The sequence below is a fragment of the Anser cygnoides genome, chromosome 2, assembly GCF_040182565.1.
Source record: "Anser cygnoides isolate HZ-2024a breed goose chromosome 2, Taihu_goose_T2T_genome, whole genome shotgun sequence".
NCBI lineage: Eukaryota > Metazoa > Chordata > Aves > Anseriformes > Anatidae > Anser > Anser cygnoides.
Window position 1 is genome coordinate 47,967,755 of NC_089874.1, and position 23,462 is coordinate 47,991,216.

General features: G+C 36.6%; 1 protein-coding gene across 3 annotated transcripts in view; it reads left to right on the plus strand.

Annotated features, from left to right (window-relative positions):
- The window catches only part of SLC9A3 (solute carrier family 9 member A3), a 52,318-nt gene that overhangs the window by 13,671 nt on the left and 15,185 nt on the right, over positions 1-23,462 (plus strand). For 2 of the 3 annotated variants that reach the window (XM_048075838.2, XM_048075839.2), the window contains exons 2-7: positions 8,470-8,772; positions 14,036-14,196; positions 18,455-18,533; positions 19,381-19,558; positions 20,390-20,610; positions 22,613-22,815. In XM_048075838.2, coding sequence (XP_047931795.1) covers positions 8,470-8,772; positions 14,036-14,196; positions 18,455-18,533; positions 19,381-19,558; positions 20,390-20,610; positions 22,613-22,815 — 1,145 coding nt within the window. The remainder of the gene's footprint in view (positions 1-8,469; positions 8,773-14,035; positions 14,197-18,454; positions 18,534-19,380; positions 19,559-20,389; positions 20,611-22,612; positions 22,816-23,462) is intronic. The other variant, XM_066992027.1, reaches the window with a different exon arrangement.

Sequence of the window (23,462 nt, forward strand, 5' to 3'; positions counted from 1 at the left end):
AAAACAACCCTATTAGTCAGGTGATTACTGATAATTCTGACCCTTTTGATTCTTTTGTATATACAGTAACTCTAGTACGTAATATTCTTCAGCTGTGTTTCTTTATGTTTGTATTCAGTATGGAATATTGCATACAGAGAGAACATCCTTAACACGGAAAAGTCATAGTAACCCTTAAATGAGATTAGTTTGTGAGGAATATTTACTGGAGCAAGAAGACTGTCTTTAAAACTTAATTCTAAAAAGTTTGCATAGGAAATGCATTTTTATGATACTTTCCCTGTCCTGTTTTATATCATGTACTATACCTCAAGGTTTTTCTAATGTGTACTTTGCTCTCATTTTGAAATATTATTTTTGACTGTTCCCATTTATCTTTTAGTGCCATTCAGTTCCACAAGGGCCAAGTGCTACCACGGTTGCACTGCAGTGGGACTGTTCCTTCAAAAAAGAGAACTATTTGGCATAATTATGATAATCTGTACCTGACTGCTTAAACTTCATTATGTTCTAAGTGCTTATAGAGGTAATAGTTGCTTACTCACACACTTCTTTGAATTTGACTTGGGGCTATCTTGTTATGCTATGACCTATCAGCTCGGGAACCTTGACCTGTATGTTGGTTGCACTTTTAATTGCTAATGTATTTTGGTAATTGTTCACCTACAGAGAACAGAGACCTAAAATCTCCTATTTAATGAGCTCATTACAATGCTATACACTTTTAAAATGGTAGTCATTACATATGTGACAAATAATACTTTCAGGAGCTGGATAAAACCAAACTCAAACCAGTTTATCTGAACAAGTTAAATATGAAGGACTTTGTGTCCTGCTTAGGAAAAATATGTCCAGGATCAAGTACGAAAAGTATTAATACTCATGTTCATGTAGCGTATTTTAAGGCAGCATCCAAGGACCTTTATCAAAAATGGCTTTTACTACTTGTTACTTGATACACAGATATTATACAATATCACTGAAATATTTCAATAAATTTTACAATTTTGGCTAAATTTGGTAAAAACCTAAGTATTGTCTAAGTAATCATGGTTAGAAGAAATTAGTAAAACCTCTTTTCTTTAAGTACTTTCTACTACCTGTATATAAACAATTCAAAAATTGATGAAAACTACCATGTTGAGATCTCCACAGAACAGAACCTGAAAAACTATAAAACATGCTATCAGTCATCTGACCAGGAAAAAAATACTGAATGTACTCTGTTGATAAAGATTTAAAAAGCAATTATAAGTAATAATGATCAGCTTCAGCTATGTGGAGTCTGCTTAGACGTTTCCTGGACAGACAAAAAAAGCAGTTCCTTCATGCTTTGAATCCTTGTTTGAACTGAACCACTCTCAGAACACAATGAAAGACCTCTTCTTTTTTTTCTTGATGTAGGCCTTAAATTTATCTAGTAATAAGACAATGGATAGATGAGTAACAGGGTGAGTAAAGGAATCATAGAATACCCAGAGTTGGAAGGGATCCACAAGGGTCATCAAGTTCAGCTCCTGGATCTTCAGAGGACCACCCAGAAAATCAGACTACGTGTCTGAGAGCGTTATCCAAATGCTTCTTGAACTCCGTCAGGCTTGGTGCTGTGACCACCTCCCTGGGGAGCCTGTTCTAGTGCCTGGCCACCCTCTCGGTGAAGAACCTTTTCCTGATATCCAGCTATCCAGCCTGATCCTCCCCTTTTGCAGCTTCAAGCTGTTTCCTCGGGTCCTATCAGTGGTCACCAGAGAGAAGAGATCAGCTCCTGCCTCTCCACTCTGCCTTGTGAGGAAGCTGTAGACTGCAATGAGGTCTCCCCTCAGTGTCCTCCAGGCTGAAAAAAAACAAGTGATTTCAGCTGCTCTTTATATGTTTTCCTCTCCTTCACCACCTTTGTAGCCCCCCCCTTTGGACACTCTCTAAGAGTTTTATATCTTTTTTATACTGTGGCAACCAAAACTGCACGCAGTACTCAAGGTGAGCCCACAGCAGTACAGAGTAGAGCAGGACAATCACTTCCCTTGACTGTCTAGCAATGCCATGTTTGTTGCACCCCAGGTTGGCCCTCCTGGCTGCCAAGGCCAGGACAAGATAAAGTATGAAACTATAAGGAAGTTATTTGTAGAAGTCACTAGAGTTTGTTTTGTTTTGTTTTGTTTTGTTTTATTTATGTTTTATTACCACTGCACAAAGAGGTGAAGTGTCCTGCTGAACGCTTCTAATGACATGTTTTCTTAGGCATCATCTAATGCAGATCTCATTACTGAACTAGAAAAAATATATAATCTTTAGAAAAGGAGAAGTGAATAAAATACAGTAATACCAAAGGCAGTTTTACTCAGTGACTAATGACAAGGATTTCCACATGAGGTTGTGAATGAGGAGGAGAGGGGTACATATGTGTATGAAGTGACGAACATAGGATGACTGTGAGTCACCAATGTGATAATGAATCCGGGATATAGCTGACTATACCTGTGATAGCAAATTATTAATGCTGTTGAACCTGCTCCTGTGGTGACTACACAAAATGCAGTCTATATTTCTGATGATTCTGAGTCCACAGAGGTGAACTCAGATTGAAATAGACAGAGAGAGCTGAAGTGGAGACTAAAAATAAGTGGCTTAGTTTAACAGACAAAGACAAACAAAAGGAAGAGAATATGTTTATCTCCGTATACATATAACAAGAAATGAAGAACTTAACATCAGGGAAAAAAACTGTTTAATAAAATTGATATAATTGTCACAAAGGCAAATGGATATAAAATTGCTGTGAATATTCTGCTAGAAATCAGAGTAAAGTCTCTAATTATGAGGTGAGGGCTGCTGGTATGCCTTTGCATAGGCTTAAGTGGAGCAAAAATCTCTGAAATAAGGATCTTCAAATGTAGTGTATTGAAGGCCTGGCTACGTGATCAAATAGCTCTTTTAGTTCTTGTGGTCATAATTAAAATTCCTAGATCCTCTGTGCAGTCTACAAAAGCAAGAGAGTTACCAGGGATGAATGATTTTTAGGGGTGGCAAAACAGTCTCTTCTTGAAAACACATGCTCCAGATTATATTTTAGACAGTGTGCCCATTCCCTAGTCAAGGAGTCCAAACATAGTAAGGATGGACCAGGACTTTCTAGAGTCTTGATCAGTTCACTAACTGGTATTTGGTTGTACTTTGTGAAATTACACAGGCAAAGTAAAGCAGATTATTCCATGTGTGCTATTGGAATAAATTTCAGATTTCTGACATTATTTTATTTTATATTTTATTTTATTTTGTAACTTGTATCTGCAGAAGACAGTACTGAAAAAGGTGCAGGAAGGGTAGAGCTAGACAGTTTTTGAATAGAATTCTCACTTCATAAATCTAAGGAAAATATGAATAGGTAGATAAGGTAATAAATGATTTTTTTTTTTTTTTTTTTGCTAGGCAGAGTCCAACTGCTGGAAGATGTTTAGAAGACAGATTTCCCTTTAGGCAGAATATTCCTTTGTGGGATTTCTTCATACCTTATGGAGCTTCTATTTGATGCTTTTGCAGGAACCTTATTATTTACTGCCTTGGAGATACTATTGACTGCATTTCTGTAAAGTAAATGTAAAGAGCAATTACAAAAAAGTTGCAGCAATTTGCTCTTACTTTGGTCAATGGCAGGGGTTCTCACAAATTACAGAGAATCAAGTCTTGGATCTCAAATTAGAGTCACCTGTGGCTTGATCTTGTATGATAATCTGATCTAAGTGAAAATAAAAAGTCAAAACTGAAAAATAGACTAATAGCACAATAGCAGTGTATATTTGACCCACTGGCAAAATCATAGCTGGTAGACCAGGCACCTGTCAGTATTAGTGGTAATGTGCTGACATGTTTGCAAATTGATTTCTACACTTTCATGGGAACTTTGGAAAGCATGAGGCTGAAAACATAGGCTTAACATCTACTTATAATCTAAGTTCTTCTGTGATTCCTTGGATTTTATTTGAAGATGTATTAAAACAAACAAACATTTAAGCAGAGAATGACTAGTATTATTATAAATAAATTCTTGACTTTTCTGGATTATATGGTGTCTAGTGTTCGCATGCAGTAGGTTTTGTGATTGGCTGGGACACTGTTACTATCAGAAATCTTTTTCTCAATGTTTTCAAGGCCTTGACTTTATACTAATGAAGCTGCGGTAGTGTTGGAGCAGCCATATAAATCCAGAAATTTAACAGTATATTAAACAGGTAGTTTCAGCTTTTTATTTTTACAGCATTATATTTTCAGAAGGTGGTAAATCTATCTTCAATCATTCATTCCATCTGGAAACAATGGCAAAAATTCTAGAATCAAGTCACTGAAATGTTTCTCTTGATAAACAAAATACAGTATTCAGGAAAAGAACAGGTCTGTTAGAGATAATTTGGAAAGAAATATGAGAAGAAACTACTTCAAAAAATTTGTTAGTGAGTCTACAAAAATTAAGTGACTTAAGCATGAATTGTATGTTTTTTTTTTTAATTATTCTTATATTTGTAATTCTTCTTATTTAATCACTCCTTTCTAATTTAGAAACCAGTCATTTCATTTGGTGAATAAGAAAAAGGTTATTCCGTTGAATCACTTCCTCTAAAGCAATCTGAGACTACCTTAGAAAGCAACAGGTAGTACACTGAATGTCATCATAAATTCTACTGCAGGATTTAATCTAAGTTACTGCATTCTTAACAGGTGGTAAAAATAAACTTATTTCTTAAAGTATGGTGACATTGGTAGTAGGGTGATGGTTGGAACAGATGATTTGAAGGTCTTTTCCAACCTTAATGATTCTATGATTCTATGAAAAGAAACTGGATCCAGACAGCAAATCATAGCCTGTTAATTTGTTTTGTCTTTCTCATTAGAAGTTTAAAACAGTCCCTTTCTTTTCATGGATCTCAAAGGAAGTGTCAGGAATTTTTTATTTTACTTTTTTTTCCCCAGGAAGTTTATACTATGCAATTGTTTCTTTGTAGAAAGCTTCTGCTTCAGTGATGTTTAGCTTGAATTGAAACACAGTTTACCCATTAGTCAGTCCAATCCATTTTCAAACCAGGTTTAGCACATACTGAATGAAAGGCATATGTTTAATTTTTTTTTTCATTAAATACTGTGCCTTGACTAATGTAGTTTAATCCTAAATTATAAATTTAAAAATTTCTGGGAAATCAGAAGACTGTCCTGTGGATTGGTATTTCTTTTATGCCATGGACTGTATGCAAATTTTCTTTGTTTCTTTGCTCTTTTGTTTGCCTCATTAAAAGATATTCATGTACTTTTCAGTTTTAACAGCAGTGAAAATAGGCTTAATTTCACCTCTAGGTCCCTTACAGAGTAGTTTATCTGAGCAGCAGTGCCTGTTATCCTTCCTGATGTTTGTGATTTCTTTCAGGACAGTAGAATCAAAACAAACTTTGCAGTCTATTGAATATAATTTATGCATGTAGCCAGTAAAGAAAAATCAATGCAAATATGATCTAAATTCTAGTTGCACCCTGGTCTTAAGCTATTTCATTGAATTGCATCAATTGTGGTATTTTTCTTTTACATGTTTCTAGCTTAGAGACACTATGATTCTGCTAATCTGACTGAACACTACGTGCCTGCAGAATTAGCTAGACATTTACTATAAAATAAGCATGGTCTAATGGTCAGAATCTGCTTGGGCCAAATGTAAAGAAGAGAAGGCACTTATCTTCATTTTATATTTTTATTTGTTTTCATATTTGCCTATACTAGAACCCTGTTTCATGCAATAACTTCCTTTTCCACAGCCTGCATTCCTCAACTAACAGAGTAGAAAAAGATTTTAGTGCTGGTAATACTCAGATCTTGTACAGATCATCAGCTGATTCGTGTTAAAGAGAGCACAGAAGGATGTGAGAACAGATGTAGCTGATTCATGGGAACATATAGCTTCTAGGAGGAGACAGTGCTATAAGCAAAATCTAGTTAGCTTCTCAGCGCTCACTGAGAGAAACTGGTTCTTGATAGTAAAGGTGAGAATTCTAGAGAATATGAATTTTTAGCTGAACGATGCCTGGCTTTTTCTCAATGTCTTGTTCTTCATAGTTTTATTCTTATTCTTTTTATCTTCATAGTTTTATTCCAAGGTTTTAACTTCAAATTCTTGTAGTTATATTTTATCTGCTAACGTAGGAGTAGGAAAACAGACTATGTTTAGCAAGACTAGCTTAGCGACATTCATTTTCAGGGATAAGGATATAATCCCTACTCCATGAGGCTATAAATTAGTTGGTAATTCACTGACTGGAAATTCAAGGAATTGAGAATAACCAGTAATAAAGACATTTGAAAAGTTAAATGTTACAATTTATACATACAGAATAGTGGCTAGTTTGGATTTATTATTTTTTTTTCTTTTTTTTTTTTAAAAAAAAAACTAAGTCAAACCACAGTGTTTGTGTCTGTGGGGTGTTATTTAGCTGTTGATTATGTGACCCAGATTATTCAGAAAATTGGCATGGATTAGCAAACTTCAATGAACACTGCTTGCTTTCATGTGTGATTGCTGTTTTCTTAAGTCCACTCTCCACCTCCGTTCTAACATGGCTTAGTTTTCAAGTCTTGTGTATGAACGCATAGGAAAACTAAAAAAATAATGCTCATAGTGGTGGGAATGCTGGCGTAGGCAGGCTGCTGTTGTTTTTCCTTTCATGTTTTCTTTTCTGATGAGTCCATGGAAGTTGTACAGGTATGAGGAACTATCTTATTCTGGTACTACTACAGTGATGGGCATTGCTTCTAACATTGTCTGTGTAGATGCAGCCAAGATGAAGACAGACAGTTCAAGAATGGGGACTTTAAAAAGCACTGAAAGGTAACTAGCAAATGTTTCACTAGGACAAATACTTGGATAGGAGACTCTGAGGGAAAACAACAGTCTTTCACTGAAGTAACCTGGTCTAAGACCTCTGCATAGTCATGGGAAAGATTCTTCTGCTATATCTTAAGACGCTGGAAAGCTTAATGAGTGCTTCTTGTCCAAACTAATTTGAGCCAACTTGCGTTAACATTGTAAATGCTTCAAGACAGTTCTAAGCCAATGCTCAAACCAGGAGAAACTTAGTGGGCTTTGGTGGATTTCTCCTTCTAAATTGAAAAACGCATCTTCGACACAAAGCCATATAAGTAAACTCTCATTTATTGGGTGAGTATCACAAAGTGGCAGGGTTCAGACCATCTGGGTCACAACAATATTTAAGATAAATTAAAGGAAAAGCTCACAGAAATGCTGAAAATTAACAAAAAAAATTAAAAAAATCAATATACTTGTGTTTCCTTATTAGCGAGTACCTTTGATATCTCCCCTTTTTTCATGTTCCTTCTTTCTTATTAGACTTGACTTCTTTCTGTTCTCCTCGTTTTTTTTTCCTTTTACCTGATACCTAACAAATGTCCTATAAAAAACATGTTACTGTATGAAGAACATGAATTATCTGTGTTTCTGTCATTTTGAACACCTTAAACATTCTTTCTGTTTTGACCTTGTCATCTTTTTGTCTTTTTAGATTCACACTCTATTTTCTTCTCTGCCTCTAATTATTGGCTAGTTTAATAATCTTACCATGCATACATGTGAATAAAATAAAATATTACATGAAATATTACATATTAAAATATTACATATTTTTCTTTAATAAATACCATATACTGTCCATCTCCTTTATTACTAGATCTGGCATACTACTGTAAGATACAGTTTTTATAACACTGTTTGTACAAAAGAAAATAGCTTGTTGCAGAATAAGCTACCACTAAATCACAGTTCCTTCAGCAAGTCTCTGAATTAACTGAAATCCTTACTAGAGGTAAACGTCCAAAAGGGATCTTCCATGTTATCAGCTCCATTCTGCTCCTGCTGCAGGCTACATATTCCTCAGAAATTTAAAAAGCGTTGTCTTTAAACTAATTCTACTTTTGGCTTCCTTCTCTTTCCAGTCCCAATAAATCTGCCAGTATGTTGATCATTTTTAAAGGTGGATGTTGGGATATCAGATGTATGTTTTTAGGTATAGGAATAAACCATAAAGTCATACAGTTCCAACACTTTACCATTTATTTTCAGTCTTGCACTTAAGTGTCTTGCAAAGAGCATCATCTTTCCCTAAACAGATCTTTCATGGAGAAGATAATCCAACAGAGGAAATAAATGTTGTGGAACGCTGTTTTCACATAAGTTAAAATATGTATTAAAAATCTGTGCTGGACAAAATCTGAAAACCGACTTTTTTATTTTATTTTCCAGGTAGATGGGTTCTGGATTCTGACACTGTCTGTATCCCATGAATTATGTGCATGCTTTGGGGGTCTGATAGCAATAAAAGCAGGAAGTTAGTGTGAAATCAAAATTATCAGCTAGCAACAGTTGTTCATGCAAATTGTTTCTTCTTTCCAGTTCTGACACACTGTTTTCCTTTTTCATTGCAGTTTTCCACTTGTCCCACAAAGTCACTCGGGTGGTTCCGGAGAGTGCTCTGCTGATTGTTCTTGGTCTCATCCTTGGTGGCATTGTATGGGCAGCAGACCACATTGCCTCCTTTACCCTTACACCTACTGTATTTTTCTTCTATCTGCTGCCCCCCATTGTTCTGGATGCTGGATATTTTATGCCAAATAGGTTGTTCTTTGGAAATCTTGGTTCCATCCTTTTGTATGCTGTCATTGGGACAGTCTGGAATGCTGCCACAACTGGTTTATCTCTCTACGGTGTCTATCAGACAGGAATAATGGGTAAGTCTGATCTGTTAAGGTACAACTGTGAATATTAGTGGATGCCAGCTGTTAGAATAGGTTGACACCTTGCAACTTAACAACTCTTTTTAGCAGAAAAATCCAATTATAACTGGAGCAATTTGTAATGTTTTTTACCAAATTTCAGAATGATCTGAGATCTCTTCTCTGAAGCAATCACTGAAGGGACTTGAACCTGTCTGTCTTGCATTTCCCTGCTCTGAATGTCAGCATACACTCTCAGAATCAAGCTCAGGATTCATCCTGCTAATGAGCGTCTGGACAAAAATAAACTCTGAAGGGCTTGTTTCTTTATGCTGTGGTAGAAAACTTCAAAGTTACTGTGAAATTGAAATGTCTTTCGTCATTCAGATCTAATATTAAGGAAGCAATGGTTGCTGAGTGTGTATGTACGCATGACATCTCTATTTGGTATTCTGAGGCTAGAAACAAAGACTTACAGAGCCAAGTAAGATGCATGTAAGGTGTAAGATAAATTTTGTCTCAATTGTACTACAGAATATAAGGGCATGGAGAGGCTAGAAGAGACACAGAAGAGCAATTCTTATTCTCTTCAGCAGATGTGATATGCACATAAGCTATGTACTGCCACTTCAAACAGCAATAATTAACATGTGGTTTGCATGTGTTTTGAAATAGGCTTCCTATTTATGGTTTGTTTGTTTTTTAGTTTCTATACTGAAGAAGCTCAAGAGCCCTTCCAAGACAAAATGCTCTTAGGTCAGTGAGTTCCAGAAAATACTTACAGGGTACAGCTGAGTGTTGATGAGAGCAGTATAAATATAGTGCTCCTGTGCCTGTGCACTTTGCTCATCTGTTCTTGGCAACCTGTTCTGAGATCCTAGACTGAGAGAGTGGCTCCAAGATGTCAAGGTGTGTGTTTTATTGTATGACAGGCTCAACAACCAGTCATGGGGCTACTCTCTAACCACAGATGTGTAAAAATGACTCAGGGCCTTAAATGTTAGAGGTTGCAGATGTTGCAGAGAAGAACATTCAGTCATGAAGAACAAAGATATTATTGGATTGTTATAGAAGAAGATAGTAGAGTTTTGCCCCACTTTCCAGCATGAAAAACTGCCCCTAGCATCAAGCACAAGGAGCAAAATATGGGGCTGGCGTCTTTGAGCATACAGTTGGGATATCTTGTCCTTATTTGAAAAATCTCTGTCTGGAAGAACTAGACCACAAATTTGGTCAGGTGAGATTCCTCTTATTTAACCCTAGATTTTATATCAATATCTATGACAGAGTTACAATACATTTTAGATATTTACCTTACTTTGAGATGAGTCATGTTTTATAATTAATAAATTTTCTTTAGAAGAATCAAAGGTGACTGCAGACACTATTGATGTCTATGGATAGGTAAGATGTATTTAGGCATTTTCAGCCTGTAGGCGCAATATTTTGCACCCACAATTTGATATTTATTGTTAAATACAGGTTTGGAGGAATGGTAAAAATGACGATGGGAAATGGAAAAGACGTTTTATGTAAATATAATATGTATATATATATAATAAGTATGTATGTAATAAACATAAACATCAACATTAAACAAAGGGTACAGTATTAAATACTGGCATAATTTTCCACATAGTAGTGCTTGATATTGCAAGACATTTGACAAGGATTTCTTTCTTTAGACATTGAAGCTGCTTCTGTTTTGGCAGATTCATGTAACAATTAAAAAATATCACCAACATATTTTTATTAACATCCTGTTATGGAAAATAGAATGAATGATAATTACTTTAAAAAAAAAAAGTTGATAAAAGTCATGAAAGGCAAAACACTGACCTCTGTATGATGTGTGAAATAAAAAGTCAAGTGTTCTTCTGAAAATTGTATTTGAAATTAAAAACTCATTTAACTCTTTGCTCTCCTCCCAGTCCTTAAACACTTCTGGAGTAAATATGTAAGCTGAATTTGATGACTGCATATTGTGCTTCATCATTATGCAAGTCTTTCAGTGACAAAACTGAAACCGTACTAGAAGTAGTACTAATACTTTTGCTAATAGTTCTAATATTAGAATTAGTTTTAATAGTAGAAATGTGAATTTACAGTTAAACAGAGAATCAAGTGCCCACCATAGGTCAGACAGATGAAGGTCTACAAACTAAATGTAGGGGTTGTTAATCAAGGTAGACTATAAACTGACATGCCTCACAAATTTAAATTTTTAGAATGAGTGTTAATTGATATACTATCACAACGTCTTACCAACAAGGCACACTGTAACCTACTAGATTTCTAATTTCTGTTATAAAAAAGCCTGTCCCTAATTTAAACTGTGTCATTCTCTGTCAAAAATAAGTAGGTCTTCAAAATATCTCCATGACACAAACTTACTAATCCACTAAATGTGTTGTGTTGACCTCCAAGATGTCAGCAAGATTTAAGCACCACACTTTGTGAAAAGCCTTGCTGTTTTTACTTGTTTGATGAAGATAGGGTAGATAGGGTTACTCATTTTTTAGGAGAGTTCATAGTAGACTCTGGTTGATTTTCTAAGAAATATTTTTGTTTCTACACCACTTCTCCTATAACTGGAGTGAATAATATTAAAAGTAATATCTTTAATATGTTGGAATGTGTAACCACTATAGACTAAGAGGTACTGAAAAACTTTAAAGTACTTTCAACTTTACCATGAATTGGTGTGTAATCTTTTACTTAATACTGACCATCAATATGAGAGTGGTTAGTCCAAATTCAATTACATAGATTTCTTACATAAACAAATATAAAAACAGCTCTTAGTTTGCATTCAACCTCCTTACAGACACTATAATTTACAGAAGAGAAAGAGAGAAGGTGATAACAAAGAAATTCTTTCTTAGAAGTGAAATAAAAAGTTCAGCACCTTAACTATTAATCAACAGTCATACTAGTCTGCTTTCACAGAATACAAAGAAGAATCTAATACTAAATCTTACGGTTGATTGCACTTCTCTATCTGGTGTAAAACTAACACATGCAGCATTACTATAGAACTGGAATAATTGTGGTTGAGTCTAATGCTTAGGTTTCTTTTTTCCCTGTACAATCTAGGTCATCACGGCAATGTGCTGAGCATGAGTGGGAGTCTTAAATTGGGCACAGCAAACTTACCTTGTTCAGGTGTCACTGTTGGCAGCTAGTTACTCCAGACTGCAGTGAGCTGGAGGAAGAAATGGCCATGTATCACTTGTAGATAACTTTTATTATTAGTCTAACTACAAGTCTCATTTAGCAACCCCATGCTTCTTGACACTGTTTTGTAGGAGTTATAGATGTGTCCCAACTTCTCCATAAATATTTGCTTTCTAGCTTTGCAGCTCTTCAAAGAATGTACCAATGATTATAATTGGTAACATATAAAAAAGATAAGCAATCTCAGTGAGCCAATTTATTTTAAAAGCTTATGTTCTATTGTACCCTGATACCAGATAGTTATAGTCATTGGGCTTGTCCTTCCTTAAGCATGGCAGAACAGGACAATGCTTGATGGAATCCTTATTTAGATTTAGGTTCAAGGCTGTTCTCAGAAATTTTGGCACAGATTTCATCTCACTGCGTCAACTACCCTCTCACACAAAAAAATGGAAAGATTCAGTCCTCATTCACAGCCCCATATGTGCAAATGTGAACAAGACTATCTCTGTTTTTGAAAATACTGAGTAGTTATATGTCTGTGCAAACTGTGAGTTTTTCTTTTCAGGGCCTTACCAAGGTCCCTGAGAGAATATGATTTTCTGCAGCTCCCCCAGATTATTGCCTATTGTGTACCACAGGGCATTCTCTACTCCTATCTCTGGCTTCCCATGTCCTTCTCTTGAGTAAATACGCTTATGCGTTTAGTAACAAAAATATTTGGAATCAAGTTTCTCCTCCAATTACTTTCCAAAGACTAAACATTCTGAAAAATTATCTTGTAATCTTGTATCTACTAGGGGAGTGGCCGTGTTGTTCTGGAAATACTTTACAGGCAATTCTAATCTTTTGTCTAGGGCTACTGGTTGTTCATTGTCTGACTCATTCTTCCAAATAATTTAATCAGATCAATTTCTTTCCAAACTTTATAAATCATGCCTGATACAACTGCCTATTAACTTTAGTTGTGGGCCTCTGCACTGTGTTCGCATGAATGAAATCTGAACATATTCCTTTTTTGTTCTTCCTCATATAATTTTGGACTTCATCACCTCTTAGTGAACCTTGTTTCCCCCTCCATCCACTAATGAACACAGAGGATTTTTTTCTTGTTCTCTACCCTTGAAGAAATCTGTTCCTCAGATAAAAAGAACTGAGATCTCACTTTTGATTGCATGAAGACAGTAAATTTTGCAAGATCTTTAGGCAGTTGTGCAAAGCCATCTTTGTGGCTTTCCCTTTTCTGTTACTTTTAAAGTGATAGTGATACATGCCTCATTCTGTTTGCATATATTTCCTGTTTCTTTAGCTGACCAAATTAACCTTAATAACTAAAGATAAAAAATAATAATAAATACTGTGTTCCTTTGTCACCAGATCCTTGTAGTTCCAAAACCTTTGAAATCATTGCCAAAAAACACCATTTGAAATTTCTCATAGGCTACAACACATACATATTGAGATTATACATTTTAGTTATTCATCTATTTCTATGGTCCACTTGCAGACAATTTAATAATGGCCTCATGGATCATAATTTGGGAAAAGCTGGTTCAACTGCAGCTATCAATACATGTATATTTGACTAAGGAAGCCAGAAGTGCTGCCTAACTGCACTGAGTGTATTTCTTAGTGTAGCAGTCATCTAGTAAGCAAGAGTAAGATTTGGCCTGAAGTGGCATGAAGTATTTTGGAACATTTACTTCAGGACTACTGGTATATTCTTCTAGCCACCTTGTCAGTTCTCAGTTATACTAAGATAATATACTTAAGTTAGATAAAAAATATGGCACATAAATACAACATCAGTGTAGATCTGGAAACATTTACATCAGGTGCCTTGCCATAAGAATGGGGCTGTATTGGTTCCAGAATCAACTCTGAGCCAGATGGGACAATTCTGGATCCAACAAATCTTGTAGAACACAAGGTAACACCATGATGAACATGTTAAGTAGCATCTATGCCATGATGCCCAGTTAGTGACTTAGTATTTTCAAGGATTTTGCATTATCTGTAATATAACAGTCTGTCATTACTTCATTACTACAGATAATGAAGAGCTGACTCTGCTTATACTTTGCTTACTTTGTTTTTGAAGGCCACCTGGATAGTGGACTGCTGGACTTCCTCCTTTTTGGCAGCTTAATTGCAGCTGTGGATCCTGTAGCAGTTCTGGCAGTGTTTGAAGAAGTCCATGTCAATGAAGTTCTATTCATCATTGTTTTTGGAGAATCTCTTCTGAACGATGCTGTAACTGTGGTAAGTAAATTAATATATCCCAACATCACCCTAACTCTACAGTGTTTGTTTTTTTTTTTCTTCTCTGAAGTGTATATCTACTCATGGGCTAGTCTAGCCTAGTTCATGGTGTTCTCTGTCTTGCTTACAAACATGATATTGCAAAGATTTTATATTCAAACGTGAAAGCTATTTGGAGCCTGTAAGCCACATAATAAGAATATTCCTTCATAATATTCTTCATAATAAGAACATTTGGAGCCTCTAAGTCACATTCCTGGGTTAGATGAGGACAATGACATTTAAAACCAGATTTCAGGTATAAATGTTTTTTTTGCCTTTCCTGTCTTAAGTATGGCTTTCATGATTTACCAAAATTATCTCTGGGGATTTTTTAAAAATAGAAATAGTCTTTTGCCTATTTTCTTTATGTCCATTAATCATGTGCATACCTTAGATACAGATTTGGGAAAAGTGCTTGTGCCTGTTCCTTCTCTTCTACTCCAGTCAGGTGTTTATCAAAAAGATTAACAAAGACACAGTTTGGGGAAAATGGTGAAACATTTTAGAAAGTTTCAGGTTTATTTTGTGTTGGTAATATGTTAGTTTCTGTTTTTTTTGTTTGTATGTTTGTTTGTTTTCCATTTAGAGAGAAAAGAAAAATAGGCTTAAAACAATCCCAAATTTCTACTCATGTTTTTATTTTGATTGAAATAACTTTTCATGTAAATTTTTTCTCAAAACAAAATAGCTGCCGCTTCTGTAGTACAATCCTAGTGGTCAGGGTATCAGTAAGTCTGATGGCAGAAAGCTGCTGTAAAATTGAGTTGTTATACACCTTCAGTTCTCTTCTTGCTTCATCTCCTATCATCTCTCCTGTTTATCTCCAGAGGAGGATACGATATGTCCACCAGTCTCAGTGACTTAATTTTTTGCACCCCAGGCACTGCAACATCACTGGCAGCAGCCTGACAGTTAACCTAAGTTTGAAAATGTCATTCAGGGCCTCCAGAAAAAACAAATTGCCTTTAGATATCAGTGTCATCAGTGCTTTGCAGGTATTTCCAGAAACAAATATTAAAATAAATTCTTGATGAACTGATACATCAACATCATTTGTTTTCAGAAGGAAATGAGTTTTTGCTACTGTGAAATGAATAAAAACAATAACTCTATAAATAATAAAAAAAAAGTTTGATTGCCTGTTGAAAAGATTTCAGAAGAGAACAGTAAGCATCAACAAGAGAAAGCATAGCCTATGAAAACGTTTGAAACAATTAGCATTGTCTACATTGAATAAGGGAATATTGGAGGATGGAAAAAAAGTGATCACGAGGTATTTTTTAAACTTAAATATGTTATAGACAGTTGTCACAGAAGAAGAAAGTATGCATAAATGTGAAAGAAATGGTAAATATGGTAAGAATTAATGAGTTTAGCTGCAACAACAAAAGCTGAGAAAGCCATAGAAAGTTCTCCATCACTGAAAGTCTTTAAGAATAAGATAGACAAGCACCTGTCAGGAATGATGCTCATGCAAACTTCTTCAGGCAGGGAATGGATGACTTCTTTACTTTCAGCACTACCAATTTTTGAAAAGCTTTAGTAGAATTATTATATTTTATTCTCTTTTATGTTCAACATATTTCTTTTATGTTCAACATATTTTGTGTATGTTAAGCCGACTTCAATCCAGTATCTTATTAGCATCTTATTAATAATATCTTGTTAACTGCTGCCTTGGACTTCCCAAGGGCAGACTTTGAACTGTTCAGGACACTAGTAGCGAAGGTCTCTTGGAAGTCAGTTCTGAAGTACAGAGGGGTCCAGGCAGTTTGGACACTCCTCAAGACGGAAGTCTTCAAGGTGCGGGAGGAGGCTGTCCCCATATGCTGTAAGATGAGCCGATGGGGAAGAAGACCAGATGGCTGAACAGGGAATTTTTGCTGAGACGCCAGGAGAAGAAAAGGGTTTACCTCCTATGGAAGAAAGGACAGACAACTTGAGAAGAGCACAAGGAACTTGCTAGCATATGCAGAGAAAAAAACAGAAAGGCTAAAGCCCAGCATGAGCTCAACCTGACCACTGTGATAAAAGATAACAAAAAATGTTTTTACAGATATCTTAACAGTAAGAGAAAGGCCAAGGAGAGTCTCCATCCTTTACTGGATGCGGCAGGGAACATGACTACTGAGAGTAAGGAAAAGGCTGAGATTCTCAATGCCTTCTTTACATCTGTCTTTACTAGTCCGACCACTTATTCTTGGGGTACTCAGCATCCCAACCTGGAAGTCTGGCACAGGGAGCAGAAGAAAACCCCCACAGTTCAGGTGGAAACAGTTAGAGACCTGCTGCTCCACCTGGACTGTCACAAGTTCATGGAGCCAGATGGGATCCACCCGAGGGTGCTGAGGGATCTGGAGGATGTTATTGCCGAAGCTCTTTCCATCATCTATCAGTGGTCATGGTCAACCAGAGAAGTGCCAGATGACTGGAGACTTGCTAATGTGACGCCCATCTATAGAAAGACTCATAAGGAGGACCCGGGGAACTACAGGCCTGTCAGCCTGACTTCGGTGCCAGGAAAGGTGACAGAACAGGTCATCTTGTGTGCAATCACACAGCATATGTGGAACTACTGGGGGATCAGGGCCAACCAGCCTGGGTTCATGAAAGGCAAGTCCTGCCTGACCAACCTCATCGCCTTCTACAACCAGGTGACCTGCCTGGTGGATGAGGGAAAGGCTGTTGACGTAGTCTGCCTAGACTTCAACAAGGCCTTTGACACAGTCTTCCACAGTATTCTTCTGGAAAAGCTGGCAGCCCATAGCTTGGACATGCAAACTCTTTTCTGGGTTAAAAACTGGCTGGATGGTTGGGTGCAGAGAGTGGTGGTGAATGGTGTGAAATCCAATTGGCAACTGGTCATGAGTGGTGTTCCCCAGGGGTCAGTGTTAGGGCCCATCTTCTTTAATATCTTTATTGATGAGTTGGATGATGGAATTGAGTGTACCCTCAGTAAGTTTGCAGAAAACACCAAGCTGGGGGGAAGTGTCAATCTGCTGAAGGGCAGGAAGGCCCTGCAGAGGGACCAGGACAGGATGGGTCAATGAGCAGAGGCCAGTGGGATGAAGTTCAACAAAACCAAGTGCCAGGTCCTGCACTTTGGTCACAACAACCCCATGCAATGCTACAGGCTTGAGGCAGAGTGATTGGAAAGCTTTGCAGAGGAAAAGGAATCGGGGGGTGTTGGCTGATGCTTGGCTGAACATGAGCCAGCAGTGTGCCCAGGTGGCCAAGAAGACCAACGGCATTCTGGCTTGGATCAGGAATAGTGTAGCCAGCAGGACCAGGGAGCTGATCGCACCCCTGTACTCTGCTCTGATAAGGCTGCACCTCGAGTCCTGTGTTCAGCTTTGGGCCCCTCACTACAAGAAGGACACTGAGGCCCTGGAACATGCCCAGAGAAGGGCTACAAAGCTGGTGAAGGGCCTGGAACACAAGTCCTGTGAGGAGCGTCTGAGGGATTGTTTAGTCAGGAGAAAAGAAGGCTCAGGACAGACCATATTGCTTTCTACAACTACCTGAAAGGAAGGTGTGGGGAGCTGGGGGTCAGCTTCTTCTCACAGATAACTAGTGATAGAGGGAATGGGCTAAAGTTGTGCTGGGGAGGTTTAGGTTGGCAATTAGGAGAAATGTCTTCTCAGAAAGAGTAGTTAGGCATTGGAACGGGTTGCCCAGGGAAGCGGTGGAGTCACCATCGCTGGGGGTTTTTAAGGATAGGTTGGAGGCGGTACTTTGGGTCACAGTTTGGTGGACATAATATTGGTGGTAGGGTGATGGTTGGACCAGATAATCTTGAAGGTCTTTTCCAACCTTAACTATTCTATGATTCTATGATTGTTATGATCTCACTATCTTATTTACCTTTTGCAGGCAATAAAAAAAAATCTTCTGCCAAACACTTGAATTTTAGAATGAGAAGTGCCTTAGAAAACCCACAGGCACATAGATGTAACAATGCTTCTAAAATATAAAAATTGTATTTAAATAAGAAATGGAAAGGATTTTGTTGTTGTGTTGGGATTTTTATTTCTTTCTGTTCCCCTGCATCTTTTCCATTTTGCAAAATTAAAAAAATCTGCAAAATCTCTTTCCACACAAAATCTCCTTCAGTCTTGCATAATTTCAGAATTCATAATGTTGGGGCCCATAATGAGATGTTTCTAATAGGCTTAATTCAGGCACAAATACTAAGTCAGTTTACTTTTCTTTTCAGGTGCTGTACAATGTGTTTAAAAATTTTGTTGAACTAGGACCAGAGAATGTGACGGGGATTGAATGTGTCAAAGGCATAGGTGTGTAGAATTGAATTCTGTATCATATCACTGATGTACATATGAAGACTTTTAAATCAAATATTGTTATGCTATCAGAAACTGTTTTTTTTCAGCCCTTACCCTTGTCACTTGCATTCCCATGTTCCTGTGGCATATATAAAGAAGATGAACCTGTCAGAATGTTTTCAGAAAGTAAATAAGTGAACATTCCTGAACATTTGTGAAACTCATTCAGATTTGTTCTCTTCTGAAGAGAATTAACAGATGTGGAGTTCAGCTGTTAAGACCACCAGACTTCAGAGCTATTCATATTTTCTTTGTATTTTATAACATGTCCTTAGTTCCAGCCCACAACTTTTCTTCATTCTATGAAAGCTGAGCTTGCATATATGCTTTCTTACTCCTCATCATAGTGATTACCATCAATTAATGTTTACCACTAGCTGTCAAGCAATGTTAGCTGCATAAAATTTTTGTTACTCTTTCCAGTTCTAAGCATGACAAGATACTACATTATCTTACAAATCGATGTGCTAACAGAGACTTTGGCATAGTCCATAACATGCTTTTTGAAAAACATTTGTTTATGGAACAGTGGGAAAAGAATTGTTCAAAGAAATTCAGTGGGTTTTGAATAAGCCTAAAATGATGATGCTTAACAGAAAGTAATAAATAAATATATTTTTTTTTTCCTACAGGATGCTGAGAGTGCTCTGTTCCCCTACCAAGTGCTCAAAAGAATTCATTTTGTTGCATTTTAGAAATTATTTTTGAAGTGTCCTGCAAAAATTTTCTCTGATTTGCTGGCCTTACAATAGAAGAAGAACTAGTTCAAAACTCTTTTTTTTTTTTTTTTGTATTTCAGTGTCATTCTTTGTGGTGAGCCTGGGTGGGACACTGGTTGGCATTTTGTTTGCATTCCTGCTCTCATTGGTCAGCCGCTTCACCAAGCATGTTAGAATCATTGAACCTGGATTTGTGTTTATTATTTCCTACCTGTCCTACCTCACATCAGAGATGCTTTCTCTTTCTGCTATCCTTGCGTAAGTCCCCTTTTATTGTTATCTGTGAAGGGGCTGAGAAGGGAATATAGTTTCTGTAAACATTAAAAGGAAAGACCTAAATTATATAGGGTGGCTACAGAATGTGACACTTATAAATTTTATGCTGAGTATTACTATCTTCGCACTGCAGTAGATTATAATTTGCAAATACCATCATTATTCATCTTCAAAAAGGAATGCAAATTTTCCAGTATTTGCTGTGCAACATGATAATGTCTTTGGCAAAATACATATTTGATTCTTTCTTCTTTGGTGTTAATAATATTTCCGTAATTAACAATTGTCCATTTTTCGTGATTTGTATGTAAAACAATACTTTTCTAAGGAATTCTATGACAGACATTATCTGCTGCTTTCACTTTCTGGACTGTTCTCTTTAGGTCTGCCTAAACTTTGTTTTAGCTTGAGTATCTCTGTGTCATTGTAGATGTTCCTGTGAGTATATTCAATATTTGGAAATCCTACTGCAAACAGATCATTAGTTTAAGTTTCTAGCTAATGTAAACAAGAATTAAACTTTTACACATAAAACAGCATGGTATCCTAAAAAACAGAAGAAACTGAGGTCTTTTATGATCTAATGAAATGCTGTCTTCAGACTTTTGGGGGTCACCTCAGGATGAATGTTTGAGATGTGCTTTTTAACCAGATTAGACAGTAGAATAGTCTCCAAGTGTATTTTTCTTTTTCCTTAGAAATTAATGGTGAGTTTTTATCACCATGTGACAGGCTAGATAGAAATAGTATTAAATGTTACAAGTATTTTCTGAACAATTTTTTTTTTTTTGTCCCCCTCCCTTCTCCCTCCAGGATAACTTTCTGTGGCATTTGCTGTCAGAAATATGTCAAAGCTAACATATCTGAACAATCTTCTACAACTGTAAGGTATACCATGAAAATGTTGGCCAGTGGAGCAGAAACTGTTATCTTCATGTTCCTAGGAATTTCAGCTGTAAATCCAGCCATCTGGACATGGAATACAGCTTTTATACTGTTGACTCTGGTATTCATCTCAGTATATAGAGTCATCGGTAAGGGGATGACCTTCTTCTTTGCCTTGCATTATGTTGTTAATATATATTCTTTTGAAAAAAATAAAAATAAAAAGGGGGGGGTTTAATTCTGGGTTTATACCTTTTAAAACAGTCCATTCATTTCAGTTGAATTATGGTTGTTGTCAAGTTAGGAAGGTAGATTTTTTACAATAATCATATGCATCATATGTTGGAAATATAGTAGGATTTCACTTTTGTGAGGACATGACTATCCCAGTGGTTAACATTAATCACATAGTGGCTAACTTTTATTGATGCAGCACACAGCGTTGGCAAAATCTCCCAATGAAATGGACTTTGTTCTATAACTTACAGCCTATCAAAAAAAACTTGTGTCCTGTCAGCCATCTCTTTTCTTCAGCTCCTTCAATTTGGTAATAAAGAGATTGTCTTAAGCTAGTTTTATGGTTGACTTCAGGTTTGAGACACACAGTGATGTAAGACCATATACAATTACACAGAAGGTTCTCTGGCTTAAGAAATAATTCTCAGTGACTGGTGAAAAGCTGAGTAAATAAGACTGTGGCATGTAGGGATTACCCCCTGTCAATGTACTGGGTTTATGTTTGAAATGTTTGCAAACATTTCAAAATACCAGTGATGATTTGCCTAACTATGTAGTTCTATAATTTAATCACTGTCTTGTGTAATAGCAAAGAGCCTAAAATAGCCAAAGAGGGATAGAATTAAGTACTTCTTGAGAGTAATTTTTTATTCTTTACATCACTATGTATTTTGCATATGTACTTATTCCTAGGAAAAAAATAAACAGGTTAGTTTGGTTGTTTATCTTGAATACCTGACTTAAATTTAAATAAAAGCTGAAGCATCTATCTAGTTGACAGGCTTCCTAGACTCTATATTCATATTCTGATTACAGACTCCTGGGCTGAATGAAAGGCTTAGCCCCATGGCCTCCTTTCTAAATAACTTGTAACCGTTGTTAAATTAGCCACCACTCAGTAGCTGCAGATGTGTGTAAAGGTGCTTAAACAAATTTTCACTTTCTTAATTTTGTTATTTGTTGTATTTCTAGAATTAGTGGTTAACAATCCTGTAATAAGTGTGAGCACTAATTAAACAGTAAATATTCAGCAATGACAAAATGCATCCATGAATGTAATTAAGCTTAGAGATTGATAGGTTGCTAAAGACCTGATGATATTAGGCCTTACAGAATTACAACTCTCATGCCCTCAGAGGAGTCAGATTGATGACATGAATTAATTTTGAAGGTCCCCTTCACCACAGGCCTTACAACCTCAAAGTTCTCTAAAAACAGAAGGATTTCTTTTGCTCTGGCTAGCAGACCTGGCCTGCTGTAGTGCAATGCACATGCTGTACCACTCTCAGGAGTGGTGAAGCAGCTTTCCTTCTGTATGGTGGGAGCTCTGGGAGACATTGTGATTTCTAGAGCTTTAGGTCTCCTACAGCAGGCAGCATCTCACCTGAAGTCCTGAAGACAATGTGAGCATATGAATACAACCCTGCATAAGGCAATTTTTAGTATGATTTGTAAACAGTACCACATCTTGTCCCTAAATCAATGGTTTTTCAACACATTCCTTGTTTTGTTAAAATACCCCGTGCATATCATTTACTACAGTAATAGAAATTCTATTCCTTCTCAACTGTTAATTTCAAAGGACAGCACATAGCTGTCACTTCCAGTGCCTGTTCCAGAGGAAGGAAATTTCTTGCCTCATACCAGTGGACAGCATTCTCAGAAGGGTTGCTGGATCAAAGAAGAAGATTGATCTAATTCCTTTGGCTAAATGTGAAGGGGAAGGTACCAAGTGGACCCAGCCCTCTTGGCAGTGTTGCAATGGAGAGGGAGATGTAGAGGGAGAGGTAGAAAAAGGAGGTGTAGAAAATTTGTTATGAAATCAGATTGCTGGCATTGTTTCTGTTACACATTGTTGAGATACTGACATTTCATAAGAGTATTTCTAGACACGCTGGCATTTGTTTTTTGTAGGTGTAGTTATACAGACATGGATTCTTAACCACTACCGAATGGTCCAGCTGGAGATAATAGACCAGGTGGTGATGTCATATGGTGGACTACGTGGAGCAGTTGCTTTTGCTCTGGTTGCACTTCTGGATAAGGACATAGTGAAAGAGAAAAACCTGTTTGTCAGCACAACTATCATTGTTGTGTTTTTTACTGTTATTTTCCAGGTAAGTCAAATTCCTAAGCATGTTTCTTGCAAGGAAAAGGAGTCTATCAAAAGTACTGAATGCTGAGAACAGTTCCTAGCTGAAGGTTGCATATTGCTTCACTGAACTGGAAGTATAATTGACTTTGTAATTTTAGTAACAAAGATCCTATTTTATGTTTTCATACAGTACCACAAGAGACAAAAGACAATTTTCTCTGTGCTAAAAAATGTTCAGTCTTAGATGATTGGTATTAATAGTGCTCAAGTTAATATCTGATTAAGCATCCTTCACCTCATGTGAATAACTATAGGGAACAGTCCTTTTTACTGGCAAATACATTCATTAAGTTGATCTACTGGAACCTAAATCCTTGTTTTAAAACATAAAAGTAAGCAGTGGATTAAGAATGTATTTAGCATCCAAAAAAAAATAGTAATTTCTGGATGAAAAAACATGAACTTAAATGGAGATGTGTCACTACATACAAGCTTGGAAGTCTTCTCAAATTTATTAAAAAATTAATTGTGATCACAAACTACTGACGTGCAGAAAACAACACATTCATTAGTATATGAAATTTTTTTTCAGCTTTCCACTACCGTATTTTTCTGTATAGAAGATATGTTTTTCCACTGGTTATTGTCTTTTCAAGTCTTTGTAACATG